The 23,320-nt window shown below is 50.7% G+C and overlaps 3 protein-coding genes across 3 annotated transcripts in view; 2 read left to right on the top strand and 1 right to left on the bottom strand.

Annotated features, from left to right (window-relative positions):
• mrpl55 (mitochondrial ribosomal protein L55) overlaps positions 1-23,320 on the top strand; it is a 175,249-nt gene that overhangs the window by 10,818 nt on the left and 141,111 nt on the right. The window lies entirely within an intron of this gene.
• Positions 1-23,320, bottom strand: part of stil (STIL centriolar assembly protein) — a 194,437-nt gene that overhangs the window by 44,333 nt on the left and 126,784 nt on the right. The gene's annotated exons all lie outside the window — the stretch shown is intronic.
• LOC114658625 (sodium/glucose cotransporter 4) lies at positions 174-21,415 on the top strand. The gene is made up of 14 exons (XM_051933159.1): positions 174-403; positions 3,957-4,028; positions 4,716-4,820; positions 6,603-6,767; positions 7,449-7,554; positions 7,640-7,720; positions 9,112-9,317; positions 11,808-11,943; positions 13,637-13,744; positions 14,859-15,009; positions 16,002-16,170; positions 18,840-19,055; positions 20,386-20,545; positions 21,121-21,415. The coding sequence occupies exons 1-14, from the start codon at positions 287-289 to the stop codon at positions 21,321-21,323; spliced, it is 1,995 nt and encodes a 664-aa protein (XP_051789119.1). The 5' UTR covers positions 174-286; the 3' UTR covers positions 21,324-21,415.

Below are 23,320 nucleotides of genomic sequence, written 5' to 3'. Positions count from 1 at the left end.
GCGCTGTATACAATTAAAATGACGTCATGAATTGGTCTTTTAATGTGAAAGGCACTTTATAAACCGCTGCGCTCCGCGCTCGTCTCGATGGCTCCTGTTTTATTTGCTTTCGCTTTTTTCTTTCTTTCGGCCCCAACTCCCCGTTTTTGTTTGCTCAGGACTTTTGCTTTCTTTTCTAATAATTAAAGTGAAGACCGCCAGGACGCCTCGTTAATTATTAAAGCCGCAGCCGCGAGGAAGCCTCAAAGTTCACGCCGGACGTGTTGGTCAAACGAGCCGAGGCGACATGGCCACCGACAGCCCTTCAGTGGCCCCCGGCGCCGGCAAGAAGTTCGCCCTGGAGATCGCGGACATCGCCGTGATTGCCGTTTATTTCGTGTTCGTCGTGGCGGTGGGCATCTGGGTGAGTAGGGGGCGGGACGGCTTTGTGGGGGGGATCAGCGCACTGCCTAAAGCTTCGGACGGGCGCCCGATGACTGAAGGGACCCCCGAGGTAGACGTTCAAGTGCGTTCGCGGATTCGAAAGTGGGAGCGTTTAGTTACTTCATCAGAGTCGCGTTTCTCGTTTTGTGACAGTCACTCGTATGCAAATAACAGCAGTAAAATGTACGGGGACACGCGCTAGTGGACTCCATTAGATATAAAGCCACGACATTCGAAACGGAGCCTTCACGGAGAGCGGACTGCAGTTCAATGGCGTTGGCTGACGTGCTGCCCTTGGTTTGTGGTGTCTGATGGTCGCTTAAACATCACATCTTTCAAAGACCCCTCCGGAGAGCTCAAATTCTGGGCTCACGGAGAGCCGCCGTGCCGCTTAATGGCATCCTGAATTGTTAGTTCGTGCAGGTCGCTCAGCCGTCGGGAGGACAGATGTGTCCATCTCTGTTTACTGATTGATTCCCCATTCATTATAAAGGTTTCACTTTCACGCTAAACTCACCTGAAGCAGCTGGACGGGCGCGCAGGGGTTCAAGAGGGTTGTGCGCATGCGTGCGCCTCTCTCGGTGTTTCACGGTTTGCGATGTGGATCCGTTTTGCCGTCTGAGGTGCTGCCGTTGTGCGACTAAAAGATGAAAGTCTACAAAAACGGCAAGCGAACGGAAGGCTCACAGAACGTGTGTTTGTTGTACGGGGTCGCCGATGCGTTTCAATGGGGGTGGGATGTTGAAATTTCACAATTGTGCACTGCGCGAGATGTCTGGACATTTTTGAACAAATGAAAGTGAAGAAGAAGCGAGCCGGATGTCCGCCGATTCGGTCCACACGGAGCCCACTGCGGACTGATAGACAGACAGGCTGACAGACGGACACGGGGGCCGCCACAGTTTCGGGCGCCTTTTCAGGGTGCGTCTATTTCGTTACGTTTACAAGAAAACCTGACGTCTGCCTTCTCAGTTGCATCCAATAAAAGACAAATCGAATAAAATAAATCGGAGACGAGACGGGCTCAGTCTTGCACCGAAATCCTAACGTATTTTCATTTGAAAACTGATTCTTTGCTGACGACTTCTAGCAGCCTGCCCGCGTATTTTCACCGAAGATGCTTACTGTATTGATAGGTGTGAAAATCTCGACACCCCTAAAAGTGTTATCATGTCCGATATTCCTTATTTAAAATGGCGTGTTTGACTGGGATTTGTGGAGCGCCTGTGTGGCCTCGGACTCCCTGCAGTGCCATTGTGCACGTAATGACCGTCTCGTCATCCGCGGAGATGATTTCCATGCAGGTCCCTCATCACGGCCCGCTGACACGCACCCCCCGGGTCACCTTTAGCTGGCTCTTCTGCTGGAGCTTTTTTTTGGTTTGTCGGACCCTACAGCAGGCCGTGAAGCTGAGGGTCATGGCCGACGGGATCAAAGTGCGGTTAAGAGGACCTGGTGAGCTGCTTGGCCCCTCTAAGCAGTCGGAGTTAATGGGCGCACTTGGAGTTTCTGAGGTTTGTATTGACGTTCTGATTAAGATTCTTATCTCGGTGGTTCTGCTCCTTCATTGTTTCTACCTCCTCCGCCTGAACAATGGTGGCTGACCGTGGAGATGTCTTCCTGTTAAAGTCAAACTCCTCTCTTTGGTCCTTTTGACAGTCGCGTCTTATTGCGTTCCGCAGCTCTCAATCTCCCAGATATCAGCGTGGCGTCATCAGAGTCCTTGGGAAGTGAATAATTGTCACTGTTCTGTGTCAGGTAGGTCACTTGTGGAGAGCCCCAATAGTAATGGCGACCAAGCACGGCTTTTGTGGACTTCTGAAAAAGCGTCAAGTACTCCTGAATCCAAGCAGGAGGTGAAGAAGGATCTCTGGAGGCGTGAGACCCCAGCGAGGCAGAAAGCTGGCCACAGACAAGAGAGCCCATATCAAGTCCCACACCCAAGATGTTAGAGATGCCTCGGCATATGATGGGGTGCAGAAGGACCACCACACTAAGACTGGACCCCACAGCCACAACAGACGCTGCCACAAGTGGTCCACCAGGGACACAGATGTGGGATTCCATCAGGACTGAAGGCTGCCAACTGCTCCTACTACTGAACAGAGCTCAAAGAAAGACGATGTGGAAGAGGGACCACCATATCTGGTCTGGAAAAGGGGGGCTCTGGTAAATCCCACTGCTGACCCCTCATCAGAAATGGCAGATTATCTACAGTCGGCCCTTGTTGTGCTTATGATTTAAAGGCTATCGGTGACATATTGTGTTAATGTGGACCTGTGGGCATTGGGGTGTCCCTTCACGGGCACCTTCCTGCATCATAATCGTGGCTGCCAGCACTGACCTGAGCTCCATGGAGCTCTTAAGCCGGGAATTGCAGCTTTTAAAAAGGGGGATGAATACATGAAAAAGTGAAATGACTCAAAAAGAAATTCTATGGAGGCCTTCATGTCCGTTTTAGTAAAGGCCAGTAACTCGGCACCCGCTCTTAAGAAGAGCAAAATATTAGAAGAAGAGGAGAGGAAGACATGATTCATGACTGGGCAGCTAGCAAACTCACCAGAACTCTAACATGGGGCTTCTCACAGCTCTCTGTTTACACCCCTTCATCCACCCATCCAGGGGACGGTGACAGTGCAGTCACAGCGGTCATCAGGCACAAGGCAGGAACAAGCCTGGGACAGGCGCCAGCCCATCACAGGGCAAATGCCCACACAAGGGGCCAATGCACCTCATCTGCATGGCACTGGGCTGTGAGAGGAAACCCACTTGGACACGGGGAGAACATGCCAATGCCACGCAGCGAGGACCTGGGACAGCAGCACTAGCACTGAGCAGCCATTCTATCTATCTATCTATCTATCTATCTATCTATCTATCTATCTATCTATCTATCTATCTATCTATCTATCTATCTATCTATCTATCTATCTATCTTATAGTGCCTTTCATATCTTTACATCTCTTCCATCACACTCTTCCTATCCCTTTGTCTATTATATAGTGCCTTTCATATCCATCAATCTTTGTCCTTTACATCTCCCTTTTTTCCCCCCTTACCTTTTATAGTGCCTTTCATATCTTTCTGTTTATGTGGCATCTTTTACATTCCAACTCTGCCTTTACAAACCAGGAAGTTTGACAAAAAGAAAATCCCACCAAATCCCCATTTGCGTATTTGAACCTGTTCCTTTTCTTTCCCAATCACAGGAGCTCTTTGTTTCAGTTGTTTTCCTTCTCTGTTTGCTGTCAGCTCGGGGGTCTCCTTTGCACACTCACACACACTCACTCTCGCCCCAACTCCCCTGGGTATGCACAGGTAGGTCAGCGTAAAGGCCGGACAGGCGGTGACCTGAAGGGTGACCAGCAGGGGGAGCTGACACCCAGACACAGCCCATCACGTGGTCCCGTCAGAGGGGCCGCAGATACGTGAGGGGTCTGCAGCAGGGCGCCGCTCTCATTCCTGGTGTCCTTTTCATCACCCTGTTGACTTTTCTCTTCCTTAGTCGATTTTTTCTTTTCTTCCTCCCCAGTCTTCCATAAGAGCAAACCGAGGCACCATAGGGGGATATTTCCTTGCTGGACGATCCATGACCTGGTGGCCGGTGAGTGGTCTTTTCAGTGTTTTCACTTTTTAACGTCCTAAAATGAGGGGGTCCACACTGACGTCTGCCTGCGTTCATCTCATTGACTTTTCAAGTCAGCCCACCCTCTGTTCTCAGGCCCACTGAGCTCAGCATTGCCACCTACTGGAGAGTTGGGTAACCGTGTTCTCCTCTCGCAAGGATGCTGGATGCCAGTCTGGAGGGGTCTGTTGGTTCCCCTGATGGCTGAAGGAGGCTTTTTGTTTTTGTGTTTGTTTCAGGCCACAATGCACAGGTGGCGCACTTGCACGGTCACATAGTGGCTGTCACTCCACTTGTCACGTGTGTTGCTCACGTGTCTTCTCACCTTACCCTGAGCGTCATAAATAGTTAGAACAGACCAGAAGGTTCAATGGCCACCCCTGTTGAATGAGAAATGTGAACGGCCATGTCAGCTGGGGTTGGCTCTGGTCACTGATGTCACTAAAGAAATTTTCCTGCACTTCTTCAGTGTTATTTGAACAAAAATGGGCATCACATCCTGCTTAGTCTGTTTATATCAAGTGGAAGGTCTCCTGTCTAGAGAGGAGAATCTGGGGATCTGGGGGGGAACCACTGTGTGTTGATGGGGGCAGTGCCAGGCTGTTCACTTGTGGTGGCTGTGTGGAGATGCTAGGCTAACACCTCTCTGTCTGTTTATTGCTACAGATTGGCGCCTCTCTGATGTCCAGTAATGTTGGCAGTGGGCTGTTCATTGGACTGGCGGGCACTGGGGCAGCAGGGGGCATTGCTGTGGGGGGATTTGAGTGGAACGTAAGTAAAAGGAGGGATCTTTCTTTCTTTCTTTCTTTCTCCCGGTGTAAACAGCCTTTTTCTGGGTTCACCCAGGTTGCCCCCTTTCCCTAACGTTTTCCTTTTTATGGCATGCAGGAAGGGCAGTGCCCTTATTGTAACCTGGGGTGACCGGCCTCTCCCAAGTGTTTTTTATTTCTTTAATGTTTGGCTGCCTTGGGCTTTATTGACTTTATTAAAAATGTGCAAACACTGAGACCATAATGGCGCAGAAGAGCAGTAAGTGTGTCCAGAGACTGCAGAAACTGTCCCGCTGTAGAGTGAGGAGATCGGCGCAATGCGAGGGAGCGACACTGCATGGGCACTGGGGGTCTCCCCAAGCCCTCATTGGCAGGTCGAGTGTGAAAGTCCCTTCGGTTAAGGGACCCTGCAGTAGTCTGTTCTGTGCCAACACCCTGCCAGTCCCTTTTGGCAGAGTGGCACCCTCACTTAATCATTAACAAGTAGCAGGTCAGTGCCAGTCGCTCGGGTGGGCTGCAGTTATCCGTCGCTCTCTTGAAGTGTGTACCCGGCCGTACTTGGCTTCATTTCCTTCTCTCTTGTGCTTCTCCTCTGAGCAGATCTACAAGTCTAAAGAACCACCTTGACTCAGAAGGCAGACCCAATGAAAAGGGTGCACTGCGGGTTATTTTCTGTCATGGGTGGCACTAAACGTGTCCCCTGTTGTCTTCTTTGCCTGCAGTGCGGGTCGGGAACACGAAGGTCCATTTGGACTTCCATCAAACCGACGTGATGACCAAACACCAAAGTCTTTATGTAGAAATCAGGAATATCAGTCCTAAGGGTGAACTGCAAACCCAGGTGACCAGGAGGTGCGCGACACCATCACACCGATGACACCAGTGCCACACACCTTCAGGCCAACATGGCGGAGTTAAGCCTGGGAACAGCAGATAATCATTTAGTTAGCAAACAAGCAAAGCTCGTGATCTGCAGCCCATCCTGCCCGCGACGATTGCCCACAGCAGAGTAGCGTCCTCACTGGCCTGGCAGGCCAAATGGGACTTTGGCTTCAAACGTGCCAATTATTCACAAGAGGGAGGGCCGGCTGGCTGAGACAAGACCTGCAAAGAATCTTTAGGGGAAAAAAAGAGATTTCTCCCAAGAATGGAAAATAATTACAAAATATTCCAGGCAGAGCAAACAAGAAATCTACAAGAGTAACACTATGACGCTGAGCAAAGCCAGCCAAAAAAATGAAGCTCAAAACTACCGAAATTGTAACAATCACAGGACCAGCAAACGCCAGCAGAGCAAATTGAAAGCCTTTATGGGGCTGGGGGCGGGCCCTCAGCAGAGAGGGACAGGTGGCCCCGCCTCTTGGAGAACCACCCACAAATTCCACGGAACATCAGAGCACCATAAGACAGACACACAGATATTAACCAATAAGCAGTCGGGCGTAACTGAACAGGATTGCCCCGCCCCTTGAGGCTCCACCCACACGATGGACACGCATACAGCATACACAAGACATGAGATGATGGCAGAAAACCAAATGGAAAAAGACAAAAATTACAACGCACACATAACTGATGCAGCGTGAGGCACTTTGTAAAGATGATAATAATAATAATTATAAACCTGAAACCCACTTCTGGGTCACGGGGAGCTCCATCAAACGCCAAATGAGTTCAAACAGAACTACAAACCAGAGAGATGAAAAGCCACCGGGCTGTCCTCACATCTTGATTGTGTGACGGTGACAAGTCACCTCCTAACGCTTCTTTCTTTTGCCCTCAGGCAGCCTGGGTGCTCATTGCCCTCGGGTGGATTTTTGTGCCAGTCTACATCGCAGCTGGTGTGGTCACCATGCCAGAGTACCTGCGGAAGAGATTTGGGGGCCAGCGGATTCGAATCTACATGTCGGTGCTCTCCCTGGTTCTGTACATCTTTACTAAGATATCGGTGAGTCTGTGTCGGTGTTTTAGGGGGACATCGACGGGTTGTGTCTGCGCACCTGGAGTCCCTTTTGGGTGATCCACAAGGTGGCGCCGTTTGATGTTAACTTCCTTGTTTGTCTAGTCGTAGACAGAGGAGTAATTAGAACATCAGAACAATCAGGGCGAGGATAGGCCACTCAGCCCACCAGTCCTCTCCATCCAAACCCTCCAAAATGACATCAAGCCGCATTGTGAAGGCCCCTAAAGTCCTCTTGTCTGCCACACTCCTCGGTCACGGATTCAATGTGTCTGTGGTTTAGAAGAAATGTTTGTGCAAAATGAACCCCAACTGTGCCTCCATGTTCAGGTGTCACCCCACCAATCCCAGTTTTATGTCCTTCATAATTTGTGCCCACTTGTGCTGACTGGCTGCCTGTTGATTGAGTTCCTAAGAACCTCCACAGGTGGTCTGATGACAGCTCATAGAGGGGCTCCCTTCAAATAACCTGAGTAACCAAGGGGCCGGGTTGGCCCTCAAAGACACAAAGGGGAGACGGGCCAGAAGATTTGCCAGGTCACACGTGACATGTTTCACCACAAGCTGAAGCCACGGCTTATTCGTCATTAGCAGTGACACAAAGGGCAACTAGTTGTCCCTGGCGTGAGCACTGAAGACCACGCTGACATGGCGTTCTCTTTGTCTCAGACAGACATCTTCTCTGGAGCTCTCTTCATCCAGGTGTCTCTCGGCTGGGACCTTTATGTCTCCACGGTGCTCCTTTTGGTGGTGACGGCCGTCTATACCATCGCAGGTGACCTCGCCCGTCTGTGTGTGTCTCTGTGTGTCTGTGTGCCCACCCTCTGGAGACTCTCATTATCTGTGTTGTTCACTTGTAGGGGGCTTGGCAGCCGTGATTTACACAGACGCCCTGCAAACGGTCATCATGGTGGCGGGGGCCTTTGTTCTAATGTTTCTAGGTAAGCAACACTGGGGTATCTGTACTGGGGGGGGGGGGGGCGTTAATCCCAACTGGCCTCGGTATGTTGAAGTGTGAGTGACGATTACCAGGGGCCTACGGAACTCACCAAAGCAGAGCCAGTTGAACCTGCGTCTTATTAGGGGCGCGTCTGCACAGAGGCTGAAGGAGCAAAGTGGGATGGGGGGCACGGCAAGCATTGCCATTGGAGGCGCCAAAGCATCCACCAGTCACTCAGGCATATTAAACAGAATTATAAAATCAATCAATCGTTTCATTAGTTGGGGGGGGGGGGGGGGGCTTTATTCTAGTACTGCATCGTCAATTCTCTTTTATTTGCTACCCTGGAAAATAAAACACCTTATAAATCGATCAATCAGTGAATGATTTTATCATGATTTACACACCACTACATAGTCAGTGAGTTTTCTGATTAGTCAGTCAATCTTTATGTTGTGCTTTACATTTAATGTTATAAAATCAGCCAATCAATCAATCAATCAATCAATCAATCACTGGTTAGACTGTATGATCCATTTTAACGACGTAGCCAGTTCATTCAGTGATTAGCGTTTATTTCATACTCTATCTCAGAACACGTACCTGATCAAGTCGATCGATCAATCAGCCGATCAAGCTGTCATGTGATTGGTCACTGAACGATTCTCTCCATTACTTACACGATGCCATCCAGCCAGCCAGCTGGTTCTGTCACTCGTCACTCATTGTCTAACCCTCAGTCAGTCACTCGCTGTGACAGTCCAACCGTTGTCCTTTATTCTAGTTGACACAATGGCTTTGTTCAGTAATTATTCATTCAGTCATTTTTTTAACGTCATCGTGTTGTTTGCTATTAAAGGTCATTATGTAGTCAGGTGGTCTCTCTGGTGGATTCCTGAGCCCACTCTTTGCCCTGTGGCCATTTAACTGAACCTTAGAGCTTCAGGGAAGTTGTGACAACAGCAGGCCACCCAGCTCTCTGGAGTTTTCCAAAATGTCACCAAGCTGAGGTTCTGGGGGTCCCCACAGTCTCACTGCCCACCATGTATTCTGTGTATCAGCGGTCCTTTGTGTGGTGAGGATCTTCATGACTAACATTTGTGTGAAATCTTCTCTCATCAAGAGCCCCTCTGGTGACCCCTTGTGTTTTTGATGACAACGTTTATTTTAAAATAACGGCCAGTGTCTCCTGTTGCAGTTCCCGTTGTGCTTTTTAAACACTCCAGTTGTGTCTTCATCCCCCCCCCCCCCCCCTTTCAGCTGCTCCTCCTCCTCAGTTGCTCTCCATGGTCCTGAAATGGCCATCTTGTTCTCCTCTGGGTGGGAACCCACACTGCACTCGGTACAGCAGATCTCTGACTCCTCCATGTCTGTGTCTTTCTTCTCCCTCAGGCTTCGAGAAGGTGGGCTGGTATGAGGGACTGCAGGAGAAATACAGCCACGCCTCACCCACCCTGACCGTGGCCAACACCTCCTGCCACCTGCCCCGAGCTGACGCCTTCCACATGTTTAGAGACCCCATCACGGGTGACCTGCCCTGGCCGGGCCTTATCTTTGGACTTACAGTGCTGGCCACCTGGTGCTGGTGCACTGATCAGGTATCCTCGCCAGTTTACACATCCCGGGGCACACGGGGGGCACACTGGGACACACTGGGCAGAAGAGTAGACAAAGCTGGTGAAACATAACTAGCAGCTGTTTGGTAAGGAGGTCCATATGGCAACCACTGGTCCGTTACCATCTAGAGCTGCCTGTCAGCTGACTGCACTTCTGGAATGCCCCCTTCCATCCCGCATTATCTGGTGGTCTCATTTGCTCCTGTATTGTCCATATCCTTCAGCACTACAGTCGTGTGGACAGAGCAGGAGACCCTTAGGTGGCGTGAGTTAAGGCCTGCAATTTTATTTGGGCCAGGGGTGCTGCTGGGTGACCAAGAAATGAAGGAGCCCCCAAGGAGGTGCAGGTGGTCACCAGGCTGAAGGAGACTTGGACTCCCTTCAACATAACTTTGGTGGGCTGCGGAGGAGTTTAGGAGCTGCAGAAATAGAAGCATGGTGTGGAAAATTATGGGATGGGAGACTACAGTGAGGTGTGAGATAATTTTGTGTGCTACGAAATCGCTTGGCACAGAGTAGGATGGCATGTTATGGGGTGGCACAGTAGAGTGAGGTATGCGGGCGATGGCCTTCAAGCCCCTTCACTAAACTGAAAGTTCACGTCCGACATGCGAACAGACAAAAAAGTGTACAGAGACCACGGCAGAACCGATTAGTCCACCAGTTGACTGGAAACAGACTGGCAGCTTCTTCTTCTTTCGGCTGTTCCCGTTAGGGGTTGCCACAGCGGATCATCTTCTTCCATATCTTCCTGTCCTCTCCATCTTGCTCTGTCACACCCATCACCTGCATGTCCCCACTAACCTCAACCATAAACCTTCTCTTAGGTCTTCCTCTTCTCCTCTTGCCTGGCAGCTCTATTCTTGGCATCCTTCTCCCAGTATACCCCTCCTCTCTCCAAACCAACACAATCTCGCGTCTCTGACTTTGTCTCCCAACCGTCCCACCTGAGCTGACCCTCTAATGTCCTCATTTCTAATCCTGTCCATCCTCCACACACCCAATGCAAATCTTCACATCTTTAAGTCTGCCACCTCCAGCTCTGTCTCCTGTGCCACCGTCTCCAGCCCATATAACATAGCTGGTCTCACTACCATCCTGTAGACCTTCCTTTCACTCCTGCTGATACCCATCTGTCACAAATCACTCCTGACACTCTTCTCCATCCACTCCACCCATTCCACCCTCTTCTTCACTTCTCTTCCACACTCCCCATTACTCTGTGCTGTTGATCCCAAGTATTTAAACTCCTCCACCTTCACCAACTCTACTCCCTCATCCTCACCATTCCACTGACCTCCCTCTCATTTACACACATGGATTCTGTCTTTGTGGTCCTATTGACCTCTCATATCTCCACCTCTCCAGGGTCTCCTCAACCTGCTCCCTACTCTCACTACAGATCACAATGTCATCAGCAAACATTACAGTCCACGGGGTCTCCTGTCTAATCTCGTCTGTCTGCCTGTCCGTCACCATTACTAATAAGAAAGAGCTCAGGGCCGATCCCTGATGTAATCCCACCTCCGTCACTCCCACCGCAGACCTCACCACTGTCACACTTACCTCGTTCATACACTCTCACGTACTTCTCTGCCACTCCCGACTTCCTCATACAATACCACAACTCCTCTCAGTCACCCTGCCATTTGCTTTCTCAAATCCACAAAGACAATGCAACTGCTTCTGGCCTTCTCTAAACTTCTCCAACATCCTCAGAGCAAACATCTCATCTGTGGTGCTCTTTCCTTGCATGACTCCATCCTGCTGCTCGCTAATCATCATCTCACTTCTTAACCTAACTTCCACTACTCTTTCCAATAACTTCCTGCTGTGGCTCATCAGTTTTATCCCCCTGAAGTTCCTACAGCTCTGCACGTCCCCCTTATTCTTAAACCAGTACACCAGTACACTTCTTCTCCACTCCTTGGCCATCCTCTGACTTTCCAAGATTCCATTTGAAACTCCACTGCCATCTCTCCTAAACACCTCCGTACTTCCACAGGTATGTCATCTGCACCAACGGCCTTTCCCTTCTTCATCCTCTTTGTTGCTGTCCTGACTTCCTCCTTGCTAATCTGTTGCACTTCCTGATCTCCACATCATCCAACCTTCTCTCCCTCTTGTTCTCTTCATTCATCAGCCTCTCACAGTCCTCTTGGCACAAAGACAATTCCACATCCAGGAAGGATGCCTTTACATTTGGCAGATGGAAGTTTTCCAAAGTGCTTCAGAGGACAACCCTGTGGCTTCTTCTAAACATTTGAATGAGAAGTTTAACGACTCGGGGAGCTCAGGGATGATTTTGCCCAGCTGTTACCACCGGCCCTTAATGCACAAACTGCACTGATTGCGGCTGTCATGAAATCAGCGCCCCGTGCCAGTGTTCAGTGCAGGGCGCTATATAACTGGACGTCATGATGCCAGACGAGCCCCCCCTTCAGCTGCTGTCTGTCCTCTTTTCTCCAACAGGTCATCGTTCAGCGCTCGCTGTCTGCCAAGAATCTTTCCCATGCCAAAGGGGGCTCTGTGTTAGGTGGATACCTGAAGACGATGCCCATGTTTTTCATTGTAATGCCCGGCATGATCAGCAGAGCTCTCTTTCCAGGTGGGTACAGTTAGACTGTGGACGGTACAATGGTGGAGTGAGGGGCTGGCAAGTGTGTGATGCCCTGAGCACCCCGGGCATTTTTAAATTTTTTTTTCATTTGATAGTCTCAATTGCCCGTAAGGACCAAACAAGGCAGACTGGTAAAGTCAAAGGAGGGCACACCTAACACTTATTCATTGCAGAGAGCTGAAGCCCACCCTGGGTTCTCAGTCAATGGGTGCAATACAAGCACTAAGAGTGTAAGTGATGCCAGCCCATCAGAGGGCATAAACAAATCAGATCTGCTGATCATTTCATTGACTTGCCCAGATTTGTCCCCTTATGTGACCCCATTGTGAAGTGCGTGAGGTTTTCCCAGCATCATCAGATCATTCAGCTATGGACAGGATGCCATTCCACTGCAGGACAGACAGACAGACCCTCAGATGCCTACAGTCACGGACACTCGGCTAGACGTGGCAGGAATCTCACACTTGAGTTTGGAGGAGGCACAAGTTCTCTGCAGCTCAAAATGAAAGCAAAGCTGTGCCACCTTAGAGTGCACGTCAGTGGGTGACTTGAACTGCTTTTCACAGCCCCGTGACACTTGTCTCTGCACCCAAATCCCATCAAATGCTCACCGGAGAGAATGTCCGAGGACTCGAATCTTAGGAAGGCTCCCCTGTCCTCCTGCCACTTGTCCATGCTGTCCTTTCTAGCGCTGTGACAAAGACCTGAAGGTGCCCTTGGTGACATCCAGCCCACTTCTGATCCTCTATGGGCCTGCTCTACACGGTGGTCTCTGCAGATTGTAATGATTTCTGTTTTTAGGTGGGATCACTTAGACAAATTATTGTGATTTCCATTGTGGTTGGTGACATCATCACAGTGCCATTCTGAGTCTGCGTTCTGTGGTCATGCTAACAATGGTGGCACCATTCGTAATGTCATAAGATGGCATCCCAGTAAAGCTGCCATCCATTTGCTGCATGCGATTTATAAATATTTACGCAGGGGACTTCAAGGGTAGACAGCGTGGGGATGCAGAAAGACCACCAATTCCAAAATGGGCACGAGGCCTACAGATACCACTTAAAGAAATCTGTCCCTTATTAACTTCATTTTATTAAATAAAGAAAAAGTCCAGAAATAAACCCAAAAAGTGTCCAAACCAGCAAAATTAAAACAAACGGGCAAAGAAAGGCAACTCATTACAAGTACGAAGAATACCAACGAGCCAAAAGACCCCCCAGAAAGCTGTTGGGGGGATTCTGCTGCGCTCTGACTGACTTTCTGTTTCAGTATTAATATTGTCATCACTTGTCACCTAGTGATGTCCTCGCAAGGCCTTTTTGGATTGGCGACCGTTGGCATGTGCAGTTCTTAGAGCCACAACTGTGCCTGTGGCATTTAAGATGCGCTGGCACACATGGGGCACAGACGGCCAGCTGATGCCACTTGCCACGCTATAAATGGAGGGAGGGTGGGGAGGGTGGGGCCCACAGCTGTAGTGTTGGAGGCCCCGCCCCTTTAGGCTTCACATTCCATTGATCTGACAGAATCACCACGCGGGACGATAACACGTTAAAAGAAAATGACAGGAAAAATGACCAAAAATAATCAACACAAACGGAATAAAACTGAGAGCAGCGACTGAGCCGAGTGTCGGCCATCGCACTAACAGACAAACCCTCCTCTCGTTTTGCTTCAGATGACGTGGCCTGCGTGGAGCCGGCAGCCTGTGAGGTCGTCTGTGGTGCCAGGGTGGGCTGTTCCAACATTGCCTACCCCAAACTCGTCGTGGAGCTCATGCCCACCGGTAAGTCTGGGTTTCTGTTTTGTAGACTTGGTGAGCAGACTTTGACAGTTTTGGAGGTTTTGAATCACAGAAAGACTTTAGGTGGGCTGGGACCTGCTGTTCTTGACAAAGGTTCAAGGTCACTCCATGTTTCTTGGAGTCTTCATCAAACAGCGGACCACCCAAGAAGCAGCGTTGGTGTGCCGCCAGCTCACTAGCAATCTGCTGGTTCAGTGTGGGCAACTAGGAGTCCTCAGTGGGTACAACATCCATGTTCGGGGGGCAAGTGCTCAGGTCGCAAAGCTTTGCGTATTCAGCAGCTCTTCTGGGCCGGGCCTCATTGGCTTCTTGTGATTGAAGGGAAAATCAGGCGCCTCCTTAAAATTCTATGCAGTCATAATCCATGTCCCCTTTTGCTAATTTTGGGGATGGTACTGTCACCATTAAGAAATGTGCTTGGGTGCCACCTCACTGGTTGGCAGTGAATTTAGGCCTCTGAATGCAGAGTGCTGCCATCTTCACTAGCGGGGCTGATCTCTGCTCTGCTGATCACTTGGGCTTCCTGATCCAAAGAAGTCTTCTCTTTGAAGCTAAAGCTCTCCATTTCAGCCTCGTTACACTCGCACTGCCCACCCGATTGAATCCCAGACTAGGGGTCCGCAAATGTGGGTCATTCAGTTCAGAATGCAGATGTGATAACTAGAAGTCCCAAACCACACACATCCCAAAAGCACTTCCAAAAAAGCCCAGTAGAGGGGGAAGTCCTGTCAGAAACCCTGGTTAGACACAGAAAAGGGCCACCTGGAATCTTCAAAGATTTACTGTCACAAAACTGCTCTGTAGGTACGTGAAGCTCCATAGAGCACACAAGGCATAAAGAAGGCCAATCCCAGGTCTACAAGTCCCAAGACACAACCCAAAGGCAAAGACCAGAACTGTCAAAGATCAGGTAAACGGAAGAGCAAATGTGGACGACACCCCACCTGAGCAGCTGGCCTCAGACTTGCCTTTCTCCTAATTATGGGAGCCGGAGATTCTTTTACAAGCCGAGCCCACCATTTGGGGATCAAATTGGATTGGAACGCATGTTTCTGAGGTGGGATTGCATTTCTAAACTCTGGGGGTCTCTCCACAGGCCTCCGTGGCTTGATGATTGCTGTGATGATGGCGGCACTGATGAGTTCCCTCACCTCCATCTTCAACAGCAGCAGCACCCTCTTCACCATGGACATATGGCAGCGGATTCGCAGAAATGCCACTGAGCGCGAGCTCATGGTGGTCGGCAGGTAACTGGGTGGGGGGGGTGCTGGCATAGGGATTTTGACGTCAATAGCATGTTTGGGGGACACAGACAGACATCCAGTTTCAGGGCTCTGTTATGTTCATCCACCCTTCATTGGAACACTCCAGACGAGAACAGGCCGTTCAGTCCAACAAAGCTCGCCAGTCCTATCCACTTATTTCTTCCAAATATGTCAGGACAAAGCTAATGACTTTGGACTCCTGGTGGACAAGATCTCCATTTCCAGCAGGTGGACACTGCTGCCCAGTGAGATACCAGCCATATCTCCTTAATGCCTTCAGGCAAACCCTGAGACCCTTCTGTCAGGGAGCAGCCAGGTTTACGTGGGAGGCTAAGGCTGAATGGCACCTGACAACCGGGCACTACATGAGCGTGATGGCGGTCAGCTGTGTGCCACTTCAACCTGGAATACCACATGGTTGGCATCAGTTGGCATGTTAAACGTCTTCTTTATGCAGCCTTGACCACCCTTTGCCAGCTGGGTAAACTGTTACAAGAGTGAGTAGGCCTGTCCTGGTCACCTTTACTCTCACTGCTGCCACTTCAAGGCTGGGCATGGACAACCACCAGTGATTAGCCAACATTTCAGATTGTGTGTGTGTTGACCAGTGTGGTACTTCTGGGTATTCCATTGTGTGTCAGGAGGTGCCCCCTGTTGGCGGTCCCCAGGAACACCGCGTCTGCTCCCACAGCAGCTTCTGTTTTAGCTGCCCCTCACCGTGTCTGTCCCATGTGAGACTCTATTGCTGCTGCCATCTGCTGGGCTGGAGGATATTAGCTGCTTTTCTTACTTCTTTCCATTTGCCCCCTCCAGAAACAGGGCTTTCTGCCTCTTGGTGGTCTCTGTTAACCCCCCACTGGCTTTTGGACTGCCATTCTGTGTCTCTCTGGCCACCCTTCTCCTGTCCTGTGTCATCCTAGTCGTACTGTTGATGAACTGCCCCCCTGCCCACCGCCTGTTTCATTCTTGTCCAGGGTGTTCATCGTGTTGCTGGTGGTGGTCAGCATTTTGTGGATCCCCATCATTCAGACCTCTAACAGCGGGCAGCTCTTCGACTACATCCAGGCCATCACGAGCTACCTGGCGCCACCCATCGCAGCTCTCTTCCTCATGGCCGTCTTTTGGAAGCGGGTCAACGAGCAGGTGAGTACACCGGGGGCTGTCGGGCAGATTGGCGCCGGGTGAGGGCGAGCTCAGGCGTGCAGGTGGCCACGTTTTGTGCCTGTTGTTTTTACTTCATCATTCTGTTGCTCTTCATGTCCAGACTGTTTCCTAAGGTGCCCTGGTCTTTGCCCTTTTTGTGCTTATGTATTTCCTGTTTGTTCTCCTCCCTGACCTTTGGGTCTTACACCTCGGCCCCCTTCTGGTGAAGGCTTTGGTTATAAACTGTCGAGACCAGAAGGGCACAGTGCACGACCTCAGGGGTCTTCTGCCAGGTTCTCTTCCCTCACCCTAGGAGAATACATGGAAGAGGAGTTAGCGGCGGGTCACACTGTCGACCTTCCCCGTGTTCCTCCATCATAAGCTGCTAAGCTCCTGACACTCGTGGGCTTCACGCGCTTTTCAATGCAGACGTAATGGCAGCTTTGGCCCAACAAATGAAGTAGGCGGGTTTGGGTCATGTGACATGATGGAGACGCCCCCCCCTCCCCCCCCAAAAAAACTGGCCCGCCATCTTATCTCAGACTGTGCGCCATAGTGCAGCCTACTGAGCATGCCATAAGGGGGCACTGTGTGGGGCAAAGTGTGGACCCCCACAATGACAGAATGGATATTCATGTTGATGTTGTGTTTGGATCCTCAAAATAATTCAGCGTTGGGACATTTTTGTGCCGCCATTTTGTCTGTTGATTTGAATTGCGGCCCACACTACATGTGACAATATGGACTCCATACTCTTATAGATCCGTAAAAGTGACCTCTAGTGGTCGGCCCAAGCTGTGCACCATGGGTTCAGTTTTAACATTCAGGTGATGTGATGGAGGAGGAGGAGGAGGAGGAGGAGGAGGAATGGTGCATTAGCACTGGCCTGTAGCGGGCAGCCTCATAAAACGTCATGGATTTGTATCTAAAAGTTAATGGATTAGGAAATGGGATTCCGTTTTACAGTACAGGAAATGGCGGGATGGCGGTGGGCCTTTAAGCACCTCATAAAACGCTGCAGCGTGTTTGGGGTTTTATAGCCTGGAATAAATCATCAGGCCACGCCAACGGATTCTTCCTCGGAGGAAATGCGAGGCGGTGAGCGGCAAAGAGAAAAGTTAAAGATCTGCAAGTGTGTGTGTGTGTGTGTAACTCTGTGTGTGTGTACGTGTGTGTCTGTGTGTGCGTGTGTGTGTGTGACTGTGTGTGTGCATATGCATGTGTCTGGGGGTGTGTGAGTGAGTGTGAGTGTGTGTGTGTGCGTGTGACTGTGTGTGTGTGTGTGTGTGTGTCTGGGGGTGCATGTGACTGTGTGTGTGTGACTGTGTGTGTGTATGTGTGTGTGTGTCTGGGGGTTTGTCTGAGTGTGTGTGCGCATGACTGCGTGTGTGTGTGTGTGTGTGTCTGTGTGTGACTGGGGGTGCACACGTGTCTGTGTGTGTCTGCGTATGCATGCGTCTGGGGGTGCATGTGACTGTGTGTGTGTCTGGGGGTGCGCACGTGTGTGTGTTTGTGTGTGTGTGTGTTTGTGTGTGTGTGTGTGTGTGTGTGCATGCGCGTGCATGACAACAGTGAATACACATTCGTATTCATATATGGACTCAGGAAGTCTTCACCACAACCACCTCCCCCCCCAAATGGATTATCGGATTATCAGTCTGCACCACTCAATAACCCATCATGCCAAAGTGACAACGTGTGACAAGTGCAGAGTCCAAACCTGAAAAGTCTCCTCCCTTCAAGTATTCAGACCTTTGTACCATCCTGGGCCATCCGGACAGCTTGAGAAGTTTCCAGAACTTGAGTGGAGTCCCCCTGTCACCAAATGAACTGACCGGACATCATTTAGAAAGACACACACGTAGACCTGCGCAGAGAGGGTCCCACAAGTCCCGCTGCATGTCAGGACAGAAACCAAGCCCTGGAGTCCAAGGGACTCTCTGCAGACCTCCATGATCGGCCATCACTAAAGCCTTGAGTGTTCCCAGGGGCACAGTGACCCCACCCCCCCATAGCACTGTGAAATGGAAGGAGTTCAGGATCGCCAGGACCTTTGCTAGAGTTGGCCAATTTGGCCAAACTAAATAAACGGGCATTAAGGGCCTTGGTCAGGGAGGGAGGAGACGAAGAAGCCCACAGTTGCTTCAACAGAGCTTCGGGGGTCCCCTGCGGAGAGGGAAGCACCCCATTAATCAGGTGTATCTGTGACAGCCCGCTCGGAGATTGGCACACAGCATTTAAAGCAGCTGAGGAGACCTCCATTGCACTGTCTAACATCATCCCTACGTGAAGCACGGTGACAGCAGCGTCCTGCTCTGGAGACGGGGACGCGGTGACAGGTAAGAACCGCAGGAGGGGTGAATTCAGTCAAAGATCGAGGCATCCTTCAAGAAAACCTCAGATTGGGCTGCTGGCCCACCTTGTTGGCGCAGCTTCAGACAGTTTTGGTTCTTCTCTTCAGACTTCTGTAGACCCTCTTAGCTCGCTGGGTGTATATTCCCATGTAATAGTGGGGGTTTGTTGTTGGGGGGGCTTAAAACGAAAGTAAGGCGACTTTCTGCAAACAGCCACCTCAGGCTCAGCGAGTGCACTGGCTCTCATTTTGTGACATTTGTGCAGGATGGCGACGTGACATGCCATTAACAACTGGGTCTGCCTTGTCTTCTCAGGGGGCCTTCTGGGGCCTGATGGTGGGCTTGCTGATTGGGACCATCAGGATGGTGATGGAGTTCGTCTACGGGGTCCCTGCCTGCGGCGAGGAGGACAAGAGGCCGGCGCTGCTCAAGGATGTCCATTACCTCTACTTTGCACTCATCCTGCTGTGTCTGACCGCCTTGGTTATCACCGTGGTCAGCCTTTGTACCCCTGCCATCGAGGAGAAGCACGTGAGTGCAATCAGCCATCTTAGCTGCCCTTCTAGGTAGAAATGAAGAGCCCACCATAGCAGACACTGCAGAGGGGAGAACATGGCAGCCGCACACAGAAAGGGACCTGAGCCCACCAAGCTGGCAGCCTCCTATGCTAACTTCTGTGCCACCATGCCACACCCTTTTCCTCTGAGATGCTTCCGTGCCATGCCTTCATGAGGGGGCCGGGCACATCTCATTTTACTGTGTAATAAATGGGGTACTGAATACCCCCAAATAACAAGCACAGGAGCCTTGGGTGGGTTGTTCTGCATCCAAGTGGCTGGTAAATTAAACTGAGCTGCTGTGTGAGTGGACCCCATGTTGGACTGGCATCCTGTCCTCGGTCATCTCCTGCCACTCTGTCTGGTGCTGCCAGGCTAGGCTCCATCACCCCCCATTGAGTGTGTTAGGAAATGCAGCCTGAAGAATGGCTTAGGAACAGAGTGGCACAGGGGTTAGGGCTGTGCCCTCGTGTGTGGCACCACCCAGCTGTTGTCCATGTGGAATCTGCATGTTCTCCCAGGCTCTGCTTGGATGTCCCCCTGGCAGTTCCAGTTGTCCTCCCACCTACCAAAGACCCCAAACATTTGTTTCTGTACGAGTGTGCATGTGAGGTTCAAGTCCCATCCGTATTTACCCCCTGCCCCAGCTGTGGCACTGCCAGGCTAAGCTCCAGTGCCCCCATGCCCTTGAACTTGAGAGTGCTGCCTCATGTTGCAGTATCATGAATGGCTTATTAAGAGGGTGGTCCATGGTTGGCGTTATGGCCTCATGTATGCAGCACTCTGAGTTGGAGTCATGTGCCCACTTGTCCAGGTGGCATTTGTGTGTTCTGCTGGGGTCTGCTTGAATGTTCCTCTCGGTATTCTGGTTATCCTCCCTCATTCCAAAGTCCCTAACCATTTGACCCTGTGTGGACCCTGCAGTGGACTGACATCATACCCACGGTTGGCTCCTGCCAGTCTCAACAACTGAAGCAGTGGCCGCTCCCGATCCCACCCTAACTTAACACAACCACTGCTCACCAATCCATGGAGCCCACCGACCCTGGGTGGGATGCCAATCCATCTGAGGGCCCACTCACTCAATCTGGGCCAGTCTGTCTTAGGGATGTTGAGTGCCAGGTGAAAAGCCACATGGAGAACCCTTAGAGAGGGTGATATGAACTTGGGGCTCCAGTTCAGTGAGACCACCACACTAAGCACTGGCACACAAGGCGCTGGCTGACTAAGTCACCAGGCGTTTCGGGGAAGCGCCGAGGTCCGGCCATTTCTTTGTGAGCTCACTGCTTATTGTTGTTCTGCAGTTGGTCCGGCTGACTTGGTGGACGAGGCACAGCCAACTGCCACGGGTGGAGCTGGAAGACCCCTGGACTCTGCCCGTATCTTCAAGCTCTGGCCCTGAGAAGGCGGCCAGCACAGAAGATAAAGGCAGGGGGCAGCCACAGCCAGAGGAGGAGGTGAAAGGTGAGACTGGGGAGGGTGGGACATGTGCCAGAATCAGGTGGGCTCATTTGTGTTGGCACTCAGCGGGCATGGCCCTTCTACATCTGTCTAACCAGAAGAGCAAAAAGTTAGTTAAAGAAATGGAGATGTGAGGAAAGGGAGGAGAATGAGACAGAAAAGCAGAACAGGCATGAGGACGGGGACAAACGTGTACAGGTAAAGTGACAGGGACATGAGCTCATGTGTAAGACGTAGTGCCGACAGGAGACGAGGGACAGGAGACAAAGGTGTTAAAGCAAAATGGGGACAAGAGAGAGGCAGAATGGGGACATCAGCATGAAGTACTGCAGCAAGATGGGGGACCAAATGTGAGTGACACAGGACAATGATGAAGGGGTGAGACAAAGGACTGGGGACACAATTGTGTAAAGATTAGGTGAGGGACATGAAGACAAAATACACGGGCCATAGACAGTGCCACTGCGGACACAAAGGACATGGCACTGACAGATATAGAAGTAAAGAGGAGACCCAGCTGCGATGACAAAAGCAAGGAGGACAGGGCCCATGTGACCTCCTTTTTGTTGTCTCCCCAGCCATGTCACTCGGGAAGAAGCTGCTGTTCTGGTTCTGCGGCTTGTCCACCACAGCTCGTCCCACGCTGACCCCTGAGGAGAAGGAAGCTTTGGACAAAAAGCTGACCAGCATTGAAGAAGAGCCCCTCTGGAGGAACGTGTGCAACATGAACGCCCTCGTCCTGCTGGCCGTCAACGTCTTCCTGTGGGGCTTCTTCGCCTGAGGACTTTGGGGGGTTGCCTCCACCCAGCCCGCTCTATTTATTTCTTTGTAGGCCAACGCGTTTGCGTCTCCGGTAAATGCGAGTGCAGAGTGGCTCCTCTCTTTTAGCCTTGTTGTGTATATATAGCGCCTTTGAGGGGGTGCCCTGCTCTCCTGTTGTTCCATAAAGCAGCTGGTATCCTGGAGCGGGCACCTGCTCAGAAGAAAGCAGCTATCAGCCCGCTTCTCAGCCATTAAGAAGACAGTGTCGCCTTATATAGCACCTTTCAATGTGAGTGCTGAATTGCAGGTTTCATCTCCACCTCTGTTCCCCTCATCAGCTCAGCTTTCATCCACCTATTCATCTTCCAGGCCGAGACAGAAGTTGGGCAGAGCCCTGCCCGTGGTGCTGTGACTGGCACCAGTTAGCCACAAGCCCATACTGGGATGATTTAGTGCTACCCAGCAGCCAATCAAAGCCATCTTTGGAAAGTGGGCAGAGAACAGAAAGTCGGGCACGGGAAGAACACCGAAGATCCACAGAGTGGTCCACCATGGCGGCTGGCACAAGTCACCTATCCTTCACACCGAGCACAGCCACACCGCGCCGTACAAACCACTTAACGTGACGGCGCAGATCCGACATGAAGTGACTGTCGCTGGTGTTAAACAGAGCGCCCGGTCACGCAGTACTGTGCTAGCTGACGTAATGGACGCCATCCAAGAAACAAAGCGGGCAAAATGTTAGTTTAATCCTGCTTGTCACCCTGCATTCAGTATAGTGCCTTTCATAGCACGCACTGTCTGTCACCTTAGAAAGAGAACAACTTTAAAGTACAAGAATCGAATATTAGAGCGCGAGCCCCCTCTGACCGTCCTCTATTGAAAGAACTTCATTTTATTACAGTGCCTTTCGTTGTCATAATGTGCTCTGCAACCGCACTGGGCCCTGCGCTACAGGTAATATTTGTCAAAATGTGGCAGCTCCAATTCGGTTTTGCGTATTTAATATAGTGCCTTGCATTTAAATCACATTAGAGACTAAGAAAACTTTAAAAGAGAACAATCGCACGGCGGGAAACGATTCAAACGGAATCGAGCGGCTCGGTGACGTCACTGGCCACGTACTGTGCAGATGGAGGTGCTCAAAATCCCAATAATCAACGCGGCAATTAGAGGACGGTCTAGCTATAAACCGTTAAATCCATGCTGCCGCGTTGATTCATGGGACTTTGAGTTCTTCAATCTGCGCACAAGCTGAGCAGTGACGTTGCCACTCCACCCTTTTTCTGACGATTTGTATGGAAACGGCCAAGTAGATACAAAACGTACTTTCCGCCATGTGAGGCACTGAAGAAAACCTGCCGAGGTACTGGTCAGCCTGTATTGAATTTAAATATAGTGCCTTTCAGAACGTGCTCTGTCCCATTACAGTGGAACGTGCTGCCCAACGGGTAACGTCGGTTCAATATTAGAGTCATTTGTGCGATATATGATGGAGTGGTGAAATAAAATGCTTTACAACCAAATTAACATTAAAGACCAAACTGACAGTGAGGAGGAATTGCTGGGGCTGGACAGAGCCGAGCAAGAGAAGTGTGGAGGAGCTGACAGGCCAGGGGGGCTGCATTAAGAAAGGAGACTATGGGACTCTATCAGGGTCAGCTCACCTCCAGGACACTAGGGTAAGTGGGACATTGAGGAGCATCTAACTCCAGGGATACCACTCTGTCAGGAGGTGTTAGACGGATCCTGCTGATCATCATGTATTTAATATAGCGCCTTTCACACGATGCACTGCCACATTAGAATGCAAATAGCTTTAAGATTTGGGAATCGAGCCAACAGAAAAGAACTGCCAAGGTCCTGAAGCGAATGCCCACCTGTCATCCTATATTAAATTACCTTGATTTAATATAGCGCCTGTCACCAGCTGCTTCACAAAACAATTCATTTCACATTACGGCGTGCTGCCCAACAGGTAAGATCGGTCAAAATCGGCCGTGTTCTGCATCATGT

Source organism: Erpetoichthys calabaricus, chromosome 10 (assembly GCF_900747795.2).
Source record: "Erpetoichthys calabaricus chromosome 10, fErpCal1.3, whole genome shotgun sequence".
NCBI lineage: Eukaryota > Metazoa > Chordata > Cladistia > Polypteriformes > Polypteridae > Erpetoichthys > Erpetoichthys calabaricus.
Note: the sequence above shows the minus strand (reverse complement) of the source record. Positions and strands in the feature narration are given on the sequence as shown.

Coding starts and splice junctions, on each gene's coding strand:
- LOC114658625 (XM_051933159.1), top strand. CDS start 287: ATGGCCACCGACAGCCCTTCAGTGGCCCCCGGCGCCGGCAAGAAGTTC. Junction 4,029..4,715: donor GATCCATGACCTGGTGGCCG/GTGAGTGGTCTT, acceptor TTATTGCTACAG/ATTGGCGCCTCTCTGATGTC. Junction 16,171..18,839: donor GGAAGCGGGTCAACGAGCAG/GTGAGTACACCG, acceptor TTGTCTTCTCAG/GGGGCCTTCTGGGGCCTGAT.